The sequence below is a fragment of the Planococcus citri genome, chromosome 1 (assembly GCF_950023065.1).
Source record: "Planococcus citri chromosome 1, ihPlaCitr1.1, whole genome shotgun sequence".
NCBI classification, from domain to species: Eukaryota; Metazoa; Arthropoda; class Insecta; order Hemiptera; family Pseudococcidae; genus Planococcus; species Planococcus citri.
In genome coordinates, this window is record NC_088677.1 from 71,109,153 (window position 1) to 71,123,424 (window position 14,272).

Below are 14,272 nucleotides of genomic sequence, written 5' to 3' on the forward strand. Positions count from 1 at the left end.
AAAGACGGATGGCGATGGCGGTGCAAAGGCCACAATGTTCGATAATTATTCCCGCGCGACGTGGTGCGGCGCTAGTAAAACACAAAAAACACATTTCCATGTCGATGTGTCTATGTCGACACATCGGTAAACATTTGCAAAAGCGCGAGGCGCCGACATCCGCAGTCCGCACAGATTTGCCAAAATCTGCAAGTCGCGGTAACACTGCGCATTCTATTGATTTTATAGCGAGTTTCGCTATTTTACCAACATTACTGTTGTTTTTTTTCCTTTAACCTCTTTTTTTTTTTTGTCTCGGTTTATTCGCTATTTGGCGATACGGCGAATAATATTTTCTCGCGGACGTGTATTCGTTTTAAAAAATTATTATAATTCAAATGTACAATTTTCACAGCCATTTAAGGAATGAAAAGCATATGTCAAGCGCACAAGGTAAGCACATCTCTCTATGTACAACTTACGTCTACGTAGCATTTTTTTTTTTCAACTACAAAATATAACCAAACATTGTACTAGGTATTTCTCTCTCACTCTCGCTCTCTTTTTTTTCCTCTCGTGTATGCGCCTGTCTTTATAATATTTTGCGAATCTCTTCTTCTTCCTCTTTGAATGATACATTAAAATAAAATCGTGCAAGAACCGCTTAATTAGAATAACAATGACGAGATTTGATCCGATCCGATCAATCGATCCACTCGACCAAAAGAAAGTAATCAATCATCGTGATTGTGACGATTCTCTCATCACTTGCAATAAAAACAGAGCTACCTTATCGTCGATCGAGTTATGTAAAAATGATACCTATAAAATAATCATCGCCGATGCTGCGGCGCCATCATCATCATCGAGCTTACCTTCGCCACCTAGGTTCTTCCAAGAAGAAAGTTCATCTCCTCGTATTACACATTATACTATTACGTGACGTGCCGCTGTTACAATTGCTTTTCAAATTAAAATCACTATTGGCCTTGTCTCTGTCTCTCTCTGTCTCACGATTATGACATCGTCTTCTCAACACCGTACTTCCATTTCCCCATATTCCTATAGTACCACATACTTAGTAAGACTCACATAAGTACTCTGTATTAGGCGATTTGATTCACAAACAGAAGCGAACGAATTGTGTAATTAATGTTATAAAATTGACAGCAGAGGTAACTTTGTACGATGAAATGCGGTAGCGAAATATTGGAGATTCCGCCGAAGGCTGCTCTTCTTCTTGAATCGTTGAGATTTCACCTCAAGTGGAGAGAAAGTCCTTAGGAAACGTTTCGAGCTTCGAACTTAACCACTCTAAATACTTACGTTGACTTTCGAACAAAATTTTCGAGAGTTTGTAAAAACACCCTTTTGAATTTTCAATTCACGAGAAATAATAATAATTGGAGAAGTGAGAGAGAATAGTGGGGTTCTAGAGATGGTGGTTTTATTGTTACTATCCGATGTTTGTATTTTTTTTTTACAGCAAAGGTTTTATCCTGAAGATATTGGTTATTTCATATCGCCGTATCAAGAAACGTCAAATGTAGAAGCCCCGCTGGTGTCAAATTTCGGAAACGGAATTCCCACTTTTGTGGTGGTTTCTTTCCGTGAAATATTGACTAAAGAACTGAACCATCATGAAGGTAATACCAAGACCAACGATATTTGTATTTTGAGTAATTAGGTATAATTTGTAGTGTAGCTTTAGCATACCGTGTGTTCTATTTCGTAAAAGTGCCCGAAATCAATGAGAGCTTTGGGGGGGTGGAGGGGGGAGACTGTCCCTTTAGAAGAAAATTTAACAAATGAGATTAAAAATGATGAAAATCTATTCTAACTGAGAAAATTTTAGGAATCTTTTCACGCATAAGAGGATGATTTTTTTGTACCTACTTATGTACTTTTTTTAGAGTTTTGAGAAAGAAGGGGTTTCAATAGGTAGTTGAACGAGTTTAAATGAACTTGCAGAAAATAATTTCAGACCTCAAACTCTGGTATAGTAGTGGAAAACAGCTTTAAAATTTTTGAAAATTTTCCATTTCAAAGTCATTAATTAGGATGAAAATGAATGAAAAAACCTTTAGAACTCCAAGATCGTATCTATTCGTGTTCAGGACTTTTCAACAAGTATCAAACATCGGATTTATCGTATGACTTTGACAATTTATTTTCCCATATTTGCTCCCAAAATTAAACATTTTGAAATCTTGAAATAATAAGAAAATCTTGATAAAAAATCTCGACACAAAGAATGTTCAAGACAGAAAAAATCTCGAAAAAAGTTCGCGATTAAAAATGTCTTATGATTAAAAAATCTACGGAAAAATAATTCTGATTCTTGAGGCAACAAAGTCTTAAAATCTCGACATCAAAAATATCTTTTAGCAAAAAAATTCCAAAATTTTGAGGCAAGGTAATTTTAAAATCAAAAAATCTCGAGACTAAAAAATTATGAGATGAAAGCTTCGTGATAGAAAAAAAAACTCGAGATGAAAAATCTTGAAATCTCAAGGCATTGAAGTCACAAAATTTTTCACTTGAAAGTACATAATAATGCTTAATCTTGAGACCAAAAATTCTCTCAATTTTAAGACATGAATTCTCAAATCTCCAGATCAAAAAAATCTTGAAACTGAAAAATCTTCCTCAGATAAAAGTCTTGAAATTATGAAATCTCCAGATCAAATAAATTTTGGCACCAAACTCGAGATCAAGAAATTTTGAGATTAAGAAAACTTGAAGAAGGAAGTCTTAAAATCTCGAAAAATCATCTTGAAAAAAATCTTAAAATTTTAGGGCATTGAAATCATAAAATCTCTAAACCAAAATGAATGTAAATTATGGGATCAAACTCGAGATCAAAAAATGTCGAGACTTGGAAGTCTTGAGAAAAGAAAGTCTTCAAATCTTTAGATGGGAAACATATTTTTTGAGAGAGACGCAAAAATCTGAAAATCTCTAGATCTAAAAAATCTTGAAACAGGCAAATCCTGAGAGAAAAGTGTTAAAATCAAGAATGCTCATAATTTTGATACTTCCAGGCATTGAAATCATAAAATATATATTCAAACCAGAAAAATCTCGATCTTGAAATACATTACAAGAACTTTCGCCTTCGCTCAAGCCAGTTCTGTTTTCTTTTTCAAAATCAACTTCCTTAAAAAAAAAACATCATTCAAATTCTAAAATTTTAAAACCAAAAAATAAACTAAGTATACTCGTCCACACATGAAAAAACCTCGTTTTTATACCTCTCGAAATGCTTATTTTCAGAAACTTTCGCTCGAGCCTGTTTTCTTTTCTTTTATTCAAAAGTAACTTCCTTCAAAAAAAAAACATCATTCCAATTTTAGAATTTGAAAAACCTAAAAATAAACTCCTCGCATTAAAAAAAAAACTTGTTTTTAGGCATCTCGAAATAAAAATTTTCAAAAGCTCTCGCCCTCGCGATAAGAAAAAAATATTATCGAGCGAGACGTGAAAATCCAAAATCCCAAAAAAGTATTGGGAGAAAAATTTTCTTCAAATTTCAAATCCCAAGATGAAAAAATCGTTTAGAAAATCTGAGAATAAAAAAAATGTTAGTAGGAAAGTATTTGAAAAATTTTTGAAATTGGTACCTATTCAGCGATCAAAAATAAACCTTAAAATGATATCAAAAAATCTTTCAAGTTCAAAAATTTTGAGAAAAAACATCTTTTAAGAAATCTAGGTAAGTATCAAAAAAGCGTTGAAATCTTAATCTCAAGATCAAAAATATCTCGATGTAGAAAAATCTTCAGATCTTAACAGATATAGAATAATTTTTGAATCAAAAAATCTCGAGGCCAAATTTCAAGGGTCGGGGAAGATTTTTTTTTGAAAATCTGCACATAAAAAAAAATCATGATATTTTAAGACATCAATTTTGAAAATTCTGACGTGAAAAAAATCTTGAAATTTTGAGATAAAAAAATCTAGAAATCTCAACAAGAAAATTTTAAAATCAACAAAATCTTGAGATCAAAAAATTTTAAGTTCTAAAAACTCTCGAGAAGTGAAATCCTGAAGTTTCCAGACATTAAAAATGTTGGAATCTTGAGACAAAAAAGTTTCGACAGAAAAATTTCAAATTCGAAAACTTCAGGATCAAAAATTCCAAGATCAGCGAAACCTTCAGAATAAGATCTTGTGATCAAATCATTTTTGAGACAAACAAATATCGAGTAGAGAAATTCGTCAAAATTTCCAGACGTAGATTTTAAAAAAATCATGAAATCTCAGGATTGAAAATATCTTGAAGCAAAACAATCTCAAACTTTGTAGACCTAAAAATCTTAAGGCAGAATAATCTCAAAATCGAAATCTCAAATTTGGATACACTGAACTTTGAAGTTTTGAATCTCGATATCTATAAAAAAAAAGCTTTCGAGCTAAAAAATTTCAAAATCTGAAGATAAACTAATTTTAAAATCAAATAAAAACATCTCAAAATCAAAATCTCGAGGTGAAAAAATCCTAGGAAAAAATCTGGTCATTAAAAAAGTCTTGAAATTTAGAGCAGAAGACTCATGTAAATGACAGTAAATCTCGACATTTTTCAAAAATATCATCGAAGGAAAAAACTCTTAAAACCCCAAGACAAAGTTAAATTCAAAATGAAAAAAATTTATAGGTCAAAACGTATTGTTTAGGTTGACAAAATCTTGAAATAAAAAATTGAAGGTTCGAAAAACTGCAGACAGTAAATCTTGAAATTCCGAAGCATTCTCCATTTACCCCCCCCCCCCCCTACAAAAAACTCGAGAGAAAAATTTTCGAAACAAAAAATTAAAGATATAAAAATAATCAGAAAAGAAACTCAATAAAAAGAGTAGGAAGGTACCTCACTCTTTTCCCTAAATGGGGGGGGGGGGGGGATTGACAAAGCGTGGGATACATCAAATCGAATGTTTCTGAAGGTGGTTGAACAAGAATATGATCTAATTTTTTCCACCCCATATCTTTCAATCCCAAAGTTCTTACTGAAGACACGAAATATGGGTACAGTAGATAGTACTACGGGGCGTAACTGCGTAAGTCAACTGTCCAGGGATAAAATCAGGAAAACTCGGTAATATTCGAGTTTAGCACCCCCCCCTCCTTCCCCCCATACCCATAAATTAGCAAGAAAAAAAAAGAAAAAAAAGATCTTTGATCCGGTCATGCCCCCACTAAAAAGAAACCCAACTCGACCCGACCCCACCACAATCTGAATCAGACGAACACACAGTGTGATGTAATCTCTAACTAGCGATATTTTCCGAGTAGTTTTATCACATGCTCGATTAAAAAAATACTACGCAGATTGTTCCGTTATTTATGTAATGGATGAAGGCAATAAATGCGCATCACTTATGAGATCAGACTGCACCCTAGAAACGCTACTATCGGAAAACAACAATTATACCGCTAATTTTCCAAGCAGTCCATCAATCAAAACTCCGGATTTGGATTTAGCTCGCTCCAATGAAGCTTTGTAAGCTCACATCCTATAACGTTCCACAATCCCCACGTAATCAGCTTTAAAACCTCTTTTAACGTGAAATCTTTCATTTTATTATCACGCAGCTTGGATACCAAAGAATCCAATAATGCAACGAGTATCATTCCCAAACAAGTTAGAAAGTTTTTCAGAAATTTTGGTCATACGTTTTGGAGGATTAAATCACGCGCCGAGCCCTCTTCGCCTTATATATCGATACGTAAGTCCAAGTTATGAAGCGCCATCTTTGACAAAAATAGATAGGTACCTACCTTACCTCGTATTACACAATATTTTGATTTTTTCTACGCACAGATGATTCCGGAGGTTACAGCATTGATTCTTTGTCGGTCACCAAGAAATTACACGATGTGCAGAAAAACTCGACTCAAGATTTACTCTCCAAAGACCCCGCCGCCCCCATTACCACCCCAGACCCGTTCACAGTAACAGAAAAGGATACAACTTGCGTGATAGAGCCTCAAAGTAAGTTCGTATCGTATAAGAAGCTCTACTTAGGCAAGCTGTAATGAAATTTGGCTTCAAGTTCAGCCTTGCCAGTCTCATCATCTCGTATACTTTGACTAACCTTGGCAAACACCTTGCGCAGGTTTCTTCTATGTATTTTGGTTGTGCATCGTAACAATCGCTTATTTGTATAACTGTTGGGTAATCCCGTTACGAATAACGTTTCCGTACCAGACACCTGAGAATACACCTATGTGGGTGATACTGGACTACTCGATGGATTTTTTATACCTTTTGGACGTGATATTCGTTAAACCTCGATTGATGTATTTAGAAGACGGATTTTGGGTTCGAGATTCCAAGCTGACTAGTAAAAATTACTTCCAAAAAATTCAATTCAAGGTAAGTAGGTACCTATTTTACCCTATTGGCTCGCTGAGAAAAACTCCAATCGCCTGGATTAATCTACCTGAATCGACCACTTATGTATTTACAGATGGACGTTTTATCATTGCTGCCTTTAGACCTGTTATACTTCAAGTACGGCGAATACCATCCGATCTTTCGTGCCCCGAGGCTTCTAAAGGTACAGTGGTAACTTTACCTATACGTACTCTTGTATATGTAAATAAAAACACCACTCGAACGAGAACGCTGCTTTATTTTTCGATGATAAAAATCACCGAGATGACCGGAACTTTCACCACGTCTGCTTTTTTTGGCCTTTTGTTTTTTCAATTTACATTAAAATACCCGGGACAAGATCTCCCTGTTCTTCTTCGATGTGGACTTCTTCGCGGACCGGGTCCTTGATTTCCATATTCCTTAACCTATACTGACCGCAAGATTGACCCATCGACGATTTTTCGAACGTAAATGGCGGTTTCTTGTACATCATTACGTGTTCGGTGAATCGACACGAGACGACAGGCACTTCGCGAACCCATTTATACCTATAATGCGACGTTTTATTATCGCGAGGAATTATCTCCGGCTCTTGGGTTATTAGCCTGCCGCTTTCCATTAGCCTGGCGTGGAAATCTTCGTAAAGTTGCGGCTCCGCTTCCATGTAGTCTTTGATCACTTTATCCCTCATTCGCGTCGTGTTCGTCGATCTGATTGGTATCTTTGGTTCGGCTCGAAAATCGATCGGCCCTTTACGGTCTCTCAAAGCCGGCTGTTTTGGCTTATTGTAGTGAAATAAATTGAATGGTTTTACGTAACATCTAGTCACTTCTTCGAGTACCATGATTTAAAGTTAGCAGGTGTCGTTCCTCGTTTCTCGTACGTATAACACAGCGACAGATTTCGGTCTGGTGTGGCGATGGCAAATTTGAGCTCGCTGGAGCTTAATTTCACCTATTTCCATAGTAATTTTTTAATTTTTTTCATCTCTTTGCACAGATACAAACGTTTTGGGAGTTCTTCAATAATTTGGATAACGTGTTGGCGTCTCCTTATGTAGTCCGAGTAGCCAGAACGTTGACCTACATGGTGTACTTGGTGCATTTGAATACCTGCGCTTACTATGCTGTCAGCGTTTACGAAGGGATGGGATCTAATAAATGGGTGTACGATGGACAAGGAAATGCGTAAGTTTCAATATTGATTTGATTTCCATTTAGCAAGAGGATCTTATGTAGGTATGGACTCATTGAAGTAGGTAGACTTATGGACTCGTGTGAGTACCTATTTGAATCAGAGTTGATCAAAAATCAACTTAAAGGACTCACTAGGTAGTTCAAGCAAAAATTTTAGGTGTCCAAATTACAATATTCAGGGCTCAATGAATTTTATGTGTAAATTCTCCCCCCCCCCCCACGAAAAATCAAAAAATCAATTTCATTAGGAAGAGAAAATTCAGATGGACTTTTATAAAAATTTTAGAGTTTTTTCTAAATGGTTTTTTTTTTTAACTTTAATACTATTTATAAAAATTAATCTTAAATGTCAAAGTTGCTTTATGGGGGGAGGGGGGAGGGGAATTGGAGTCCAAGAACCTCCAATATTCGAATTATAACTCGAAGATCTTTTGACAGATTAGCACTGGACCCCGCCACGTTCTCACCCATTTTCGAATAAAAATGAACACTGTCGTAGAATTTTATTACGGTACTCAAAAAAATACCTTGCGACTCATCAAAATGGGTTAAAATTTGGCAAAAAAATTCAAATACATATTTCGACAAAAATGTTTTTTCAGCATTTTAAAAAAATTTTGAACTCAAAATTGGGCATGATTTTTGATATTTTTAGAAAACGTGTCATGAAAACAATGAAAATGAATTAAAATTTTAGTGGAACATCCAAAATTTCAACAAAAATGTATTTTGTGCATTTTTGAAGAATGTTGGGCCCAAAATTGGGTCATGATTTTTGAAATTTCGAAGAAATGTTACGAAACCTATTAAAACACTTGATTGAAATTTCGCGAGTTGATCAGAAATTTCGGCAAAATGTTTTTTGAGCGTAAACTTGCGTCACGATTTTTGATCCATTACCCAACTTTCATGTATAAATTCTTTCAAACTGCTCAAGAAAAATTTAGATAGAAATTTTTGGGCTTCTTCTGAAATTTTAATTCCTTTTTCGAAAATCATAAAAATCAAGACACCATTTAGGTCTCAAAATTCTCCAAAAGTGCTCAAAAACATTTCCATTTAAATATTCGAGAAAAGGCAACTCATCTACCCATTTTGATAGGTTACATGATACTTCTTTTATAAAAACCCCAAAACTTGTAACCCAAGTTTGGGTTCTAAATTTTTCAAAAAATTTCAAAAAACATTTTCATCAAAATATTTTATTTTTTGCGAAATTTCAACTCATTTTGGTAGGTTACATAACACCTTTTTCAAAAATACCAAAAATTGTGACCCAACTTTCGGCTCAAAACTCTTCAAAAATGCTCAAAATTCATATTGAAAGTTCGCATAGTCAATTTTGAATAACCCTACAACAGTTCATTTTTACCTAAAATTGGAAGGAACGCCTTCATGCTATAAATGTGAATTTTTTGGGCCCCCAAACTAATGACTCCACTTTTAAAGAGCCATTTTGGAAATTGGAGGTTTTTCGGCTCCAATTAAGTATACCTCTCCATTTTACAACTTCAAAAATCCTTTCAGCCAGATTCGATATATTTAGAGCACTTTTTGCATAATAGACTCCTTGTTAAACTGTTTGCTTCAAATGACCTCCGAAAAAGCTAATTATTTCTTTTTCAACCAGGTACCTGAGATGCTTCTACCGAGCCACCAAAACGGCCACATCGATTGGTAAAAACCCTAAACCAGACAACGATATCGAGTACCTCTTCATGACTTACAGTTGGCTTATGGGAGTTTTTGTTTTCGCTATTTTAATTGGTCAGGTAAATAACCTGCGACATCTTGTTCAATCAATGTGATTATCTGTTCATCATTTATGATAATTCACGCCATAATTTATTATCTATTCAGATCAGAGATATAATAGCAACAGCCAGTAAGTCTCATACCGAATACAGGAAGCTGAAAGACGAAACGTTGGATTACCTTCGAAGACTCAACGTAACACCCAGAATTAGAGAACGAGTCGAGCAATGGTTTTCCTTCACTTGGGAACAGCAGCACACCTTAGGTAACTACACTTTTTCTTTTTCTTCTTTAATCATCATGTACTACCTTCTCAGTACCCATCCACAATAAGCAAATGTACTGAGTGATTCAAAAATTGATTTCAGATGAAAGCAGAATACTGGACACTCTACCCCAAAAACTGAAAACCGACGTTGCAATTAAAGTACACATTCGAACATTGAGCAAAGTACAACTGTTTCACGACTGCGATGAAGCCCTGCTGCGAGATCTCGTCCTCAAACTTAGACCAGTGTTGTATCTGCCTGGAGACTACATTTGTCACAAAGTAAGTCCACAGCATCATTTTTCTCAATTTTCAGCCCTACTAATAGGTAGTGATTTAATTGTTCATCGGTATTTCAATTTTTCAGTACCTAATTTCCTTCCTTCAGGTAGATTTAGGTATCACGAGAGGGTGCAAAAAAGCTCGAATTTAACTAAAAGTTGGAATAGTTACACCATAATTATTTGATGGTAATTTATATTAGAAAAACAAAACAAAACAAAACATCGCATGTGCCTGTTGCAATTGCTAAAAATAATAATTATGCATAATATTTTATTCTTCCACTGAACTGGAAGAAAGCACAATTACGTACAAAGCATTTCGTAAAATTTAATATTCACAGAAATTTCCAAAAAAAAAAAATCACCATTTAAATTACCAAAATTACTTACCGGGTACTTATCAAAATTACGCGGTAGTTGGAGTTACCAAAATGACGGGTCATTACCAAAATAACGAGTAATTTCCCAAAATTACCGGTTATTTACCAAAATTACGAGTAATCCCAAGTAATTACCAAAATTATGGATAATTACCCAAATTACGTATAGTTACCAAAATTACAGGTAATTACCAAAATTACGGGTAGTTAACAAAATTACGGGTAATTACCAAAATTATGAGTAATTACCAAAATTATGAGTAATTACCAAAATTACAGGTTAATACCAAAATTAAGGGCGATTGCCAAAATTTTTGGGTTGTTACCAAAACCACGGGTTATTACCAAAATTACGGATAATTACCAAAATTACAAGTAATTACCAAAATAACGCGTAGTTACCAAAATTACAGGTTATTACCAAAATTACGGGTCAATACCAAAATTAGGGGCTATTACCAAAATTACGGGTTGTTACCAAAATTACGGGTTATTACCAAAATTACAAGTAATTACCAAAATTACAAGTAATTACCAAAACTATAAGTAATTACCAAAATTACACGTAATTACCAAAATTACACGCAATTACCAAAATTACACGCAATTACCAAAATTACACGCAATTACCAAAATTACACGTAATTATCAAAATTACACGTAATTACCAAAATTACACATAATCACCAAAATTACGGGTTATTACCAAAATTACAGGTATTTACTAAAATTACCAGTATTACCGAAGTAACTAATATTACCAAAATTACTTCTTCATATCAAGACTAGGTACCAAAATACCCACCCTTCCCCCTTTTTTTCTCCAATGTCTCAACCTACCACAATTTTAACAATATTATGTATTTGAAATAGAGCCACATCGATACCGTTTTTATATGAATCGATTCTCCTTAACACAATTATGACGTCAGATTTAAGCCACGGACATAAGTCGAGCGCGAGCGGCAAGCTCGAGCGCAAGCCAAAATCAAAATTGCCTATGACCGCTTTGAGGAGAAAATAAAAATATATTTCTGAGCGCTGACACTCGGCGCTCGAAAATACCAAATAATTTTGATATTCAAGCGCGAGCGCGAGTGGCAAACAAGTCGTGAAAAACTCAAAAACGCTTGCGCTTGCGCTCGCGCTCGAGTTATGTCCGTGGCTTTAGTGTCATACCCGCTCAGGCACTCAGACCCCTCCTGAACCCCGAAGCAAATGATCCAAAAAGTGATCGAATCAATCCCACGAAAATACACCATTAAATCTGCGTATTCAATCAAAACAAACATCGTTCAAAAAAACCATCTCAATTATTTAATTAGCCAACGTCTACGACCTACGAATTACGATACGATTCCTTCACCTTGCAATTTTAACCTACTTAATGCTTGAATGGTCACCGGCACATTGTGAGCATGATGCGCACACTTCAATGTCACCCTGCTGCGTCTCATCACCGTGAAAATCACTTCCTTAATGACTAATGACTGTATTTTCTTCATTCAAGGGTGAAGTCGGCAAAGAAATGTACATCGTGAAAACCGGTCAAGTGCAAGTGGTCACATCAAAGGGCGAACACGAAGTTGTGCTGGCTACTTTAACCGAGGGTAGCGTTTTCGGGGAAATTAGTTTGCTGAATTTAGCTGGGACCAATCGAAGAACTGCTGATGTTAGGTAATCTTGTACATGGTTTTCAAATTTCACTACAGGGTGACCAAAGAAGTTTTTTTTGGTTTAAATTTTGTGAAACGAAGTCAAGTCTGCTTAGAATTTTTTGGTCACCTAGTATACGTACCTACATTAAAATGATCGGATTGATTAATACCTATTTTAATGATTTTTTCGATTGGCTAGATCTCATGGATTTTCAAGTTTATTTGTGCTGAGTAAAAATGACCTCAATGAAGCAATACGTTACTATCCAAATGCTCAAAAAATATTAAAGAAAAAAGCTAGGTAAATACCAAAGTCCTACTCGTATTCTGACGTTTTTTTAGCATTTATTTCTAATATTGGCTGACTAATTGATACTTTTTTTCAACGCTTAGGCAATTAATTAGACAAAACGCCACTAGAGAAGGAAGAGATATGCCAAAGGAAGTAATGTACGACAGTAATGGATCCTCATCTCCCTCTACTCGTAATATCGATACATTCATTTGGAATCCAACTACGAGGGTAAATATTTCACACAAATCACTCAAGTAAATCATCCTTTAAATGCCCCATTTTAAATTCTTTGTTGCCCAAAATTCACAGCAAATAACAGCGGATAGACATCGAAACACAATGTACAGAAATAAATATTCGTCGATGAAGAGGTACTCCGATTCGCAAATAATGCATTTCATTAGACGCAAGAAACGCAAAAGTAAGGTAAAACGTGACTTTCTCAATTTATTTCAACGTTATGATAAACTTCAAGACCACTAATAAGAACGATTTTTTCGATTAAGGTTCGATTAAGAGGAGTTTTAGCAGAAAAAATTAACAAAGAGTACGAAATTTGATGAACTGTTCGAATACCTACGTATGTATTTTATTATGTTTCAGTTTACTTTTTTCCAACAATTTAATTTTACTCCTTTACTGATTTTTTTTAATCATTTCAAATTTCAATGAACAAAAAATCGAATCATTATTTTAATTTTGAAATAAAAAATAGTTAAAACAAATTAAATACTAAGTTACCTAATTTAAACATTTTTTATATCGAAGTAGAACACGGTAGCATTACTTTATAATGCACACACTTGTTTAAATGAAAAAGTTTATTTTATTTGAATAGATTTTTATTTAGCAATAAACTGGTTGATATTTTGTTTCGTGTTAAATGGTTACCTATTTATTAATTTTTTCCCTTCTTTTAAATAATCATTTTTCTTTTGTATTTTTATTTGACATTTTTTTTTTCGTTCGTTTTTAATCTGGCGAAAATATTAATTTAGCGTTGTGATAAATTTATTTTACTTACTTCATCTCTTTCTTTTCAATATTTCGATATCGAATATAATCAAGATTGAGGATTTTTGAAATTGGTAGGTAGCTATTCGTACTTTGATGAGGGAGAAAAACTATAGGTACGAAGAGATCCCACCTTAATGTAGGTAATCCACATTATTTGAAAATTTTAAAATTATGTGGTAAGATACTGGGTGATCGATTAATCTTTATTAATTCTTATTGTTGTTGTTGTTAAATTACTCCTCGAAACTTGTAACACGTAATAATTTTGTTCATTAATTCAATTGATATTTAATTTTTCATATACAATTCTTTTTTTCATTGTGTAATGATGCCAAATACACGTTTGTTTTACAGTTTTCTTTTTCAAATTTATTACGAATGAATCTACTCGTGAGTTACTTGATAAAACAAAGAATCACGATAGAAAAGTCTGTAAACGAAAAAATTCCAAAATCTGTGGAAGGCTCTAATTAATTGATTTAGGAGATCAAAACTGAGCAATAATCACAACTATGGCGCACTAAATAGAAAATTTCAGATTTTTTCTCAAAATAAGGACCTATTTTGATAAGTCATGTGACACTTATTCAAAGATGCCGCAAATAATAATAAAAATCTGCGATCAAAATTCTTCAAAAGCGCTCAAAGAAAGATGAGATGGACATTTTTGATTTTCTTTCGAAATTTTAACCCATTTTGATAAGTCACGTGACACCTTTTTCGAAAACTTCGAAAATCACAAGTCTGAATTTGGCTGAAAATTCTTCAAAATGGCTCAAAAAAATTTCGGATGAAAATGTTTGACTTTCTGACGAAATTTTAACCTATTTTGATAGGTCACATGACACCTTTTTCAAAAACTCCTAAAATCATTCCCCAAATTGGGGCTCAAAATTCTTCAAAACTGATCCAAAAAAGTCTTGATAGAAATTTTTGTTTTTCTGACGATATTTTAACCTATTTTGATATGTCACGTGACACCTTTTTCAAACACCCTGAAAATATGAGTCAAAATTTGGCTCAAATTTCTTCAAAAGGGCTCAAAAAAAGTTCTTGTAGAT

The 14,272-nt window shown here is 34.1% G+C and overlaps 1 protein-coding gene across 4 annotated transcripts; it reads left to right on the forward strand.

Annotated features, from left to right (window-relative positions):
* Positions 1-213: 213 nt before the first annotated feature.
* Positions 214-13,567, forward strand: CngB (Cyclic nucleotide-gated ion channel subunit B). Of its 4 annotated transcripts, none has more exons than XM_065367496.1 (16): positions 214-432; positions 1,466-1,625; positions 5,308-5,479; positions 5,572-5,705; positions 5,801-5,971; positions 6,096-6,355; positions 6,450-6,539; positions 7,358-7,545; positions 9,185-9,326; positions 9,415-9,574; positions 9,678-9,859; positions 11,752-11,918; positions 12,099-12,200; positions 12,293-12,422; positions 12,504-12,620; positions 12,701-13,567. In XM_065367496.1, exons 1-16 carry the CDS (start codon positions 406-408, stop codon positions 12,752-12,754), a joined length of 2,256 nt encoding a protein of 751 aa, XP_065223568.1. In that variant the 5' UTR covers positions 214-405; the 3' UTR covers positions 12,755-13,567. The 4 variants fall into 4 exon arrangements, with proteins under 4 accessions (XP_065223568.1, XP_065223644.1, XP_065223783.1 ...); XM_065367572.1 differs by having other exon boundaries at positions 12,305-12,422; XM_065367711.1 differs by having other exon boundaries at positions 5,338-5,479.
* The last annotated feature ends 705 nt before the right edge of the window (positions 13,568-14,272 follow it).

Bases quoted from the DNA above. Each gene is read 5' to 3' on its own strand.
- CngB (XM_065367496.1), top strand. From the start codon at position 406: ATGAAAAGCATATGTCAAGCGCACAAG. The intron at 433-1,465 runs GTAAGCACATCT...TTTTTTTTACAG, and splicing joins GCATATGTCAAGCGCACAAG to CAAAGGTTTTATCCTGAAGA. The intron at 5,480-5,571 runs GTAAGCTCACAT...ATTATCACGCAG, and splicing joins GCTCGCTCCAATGAAGCTTT to CTTGGATACCAAAGAATCCA.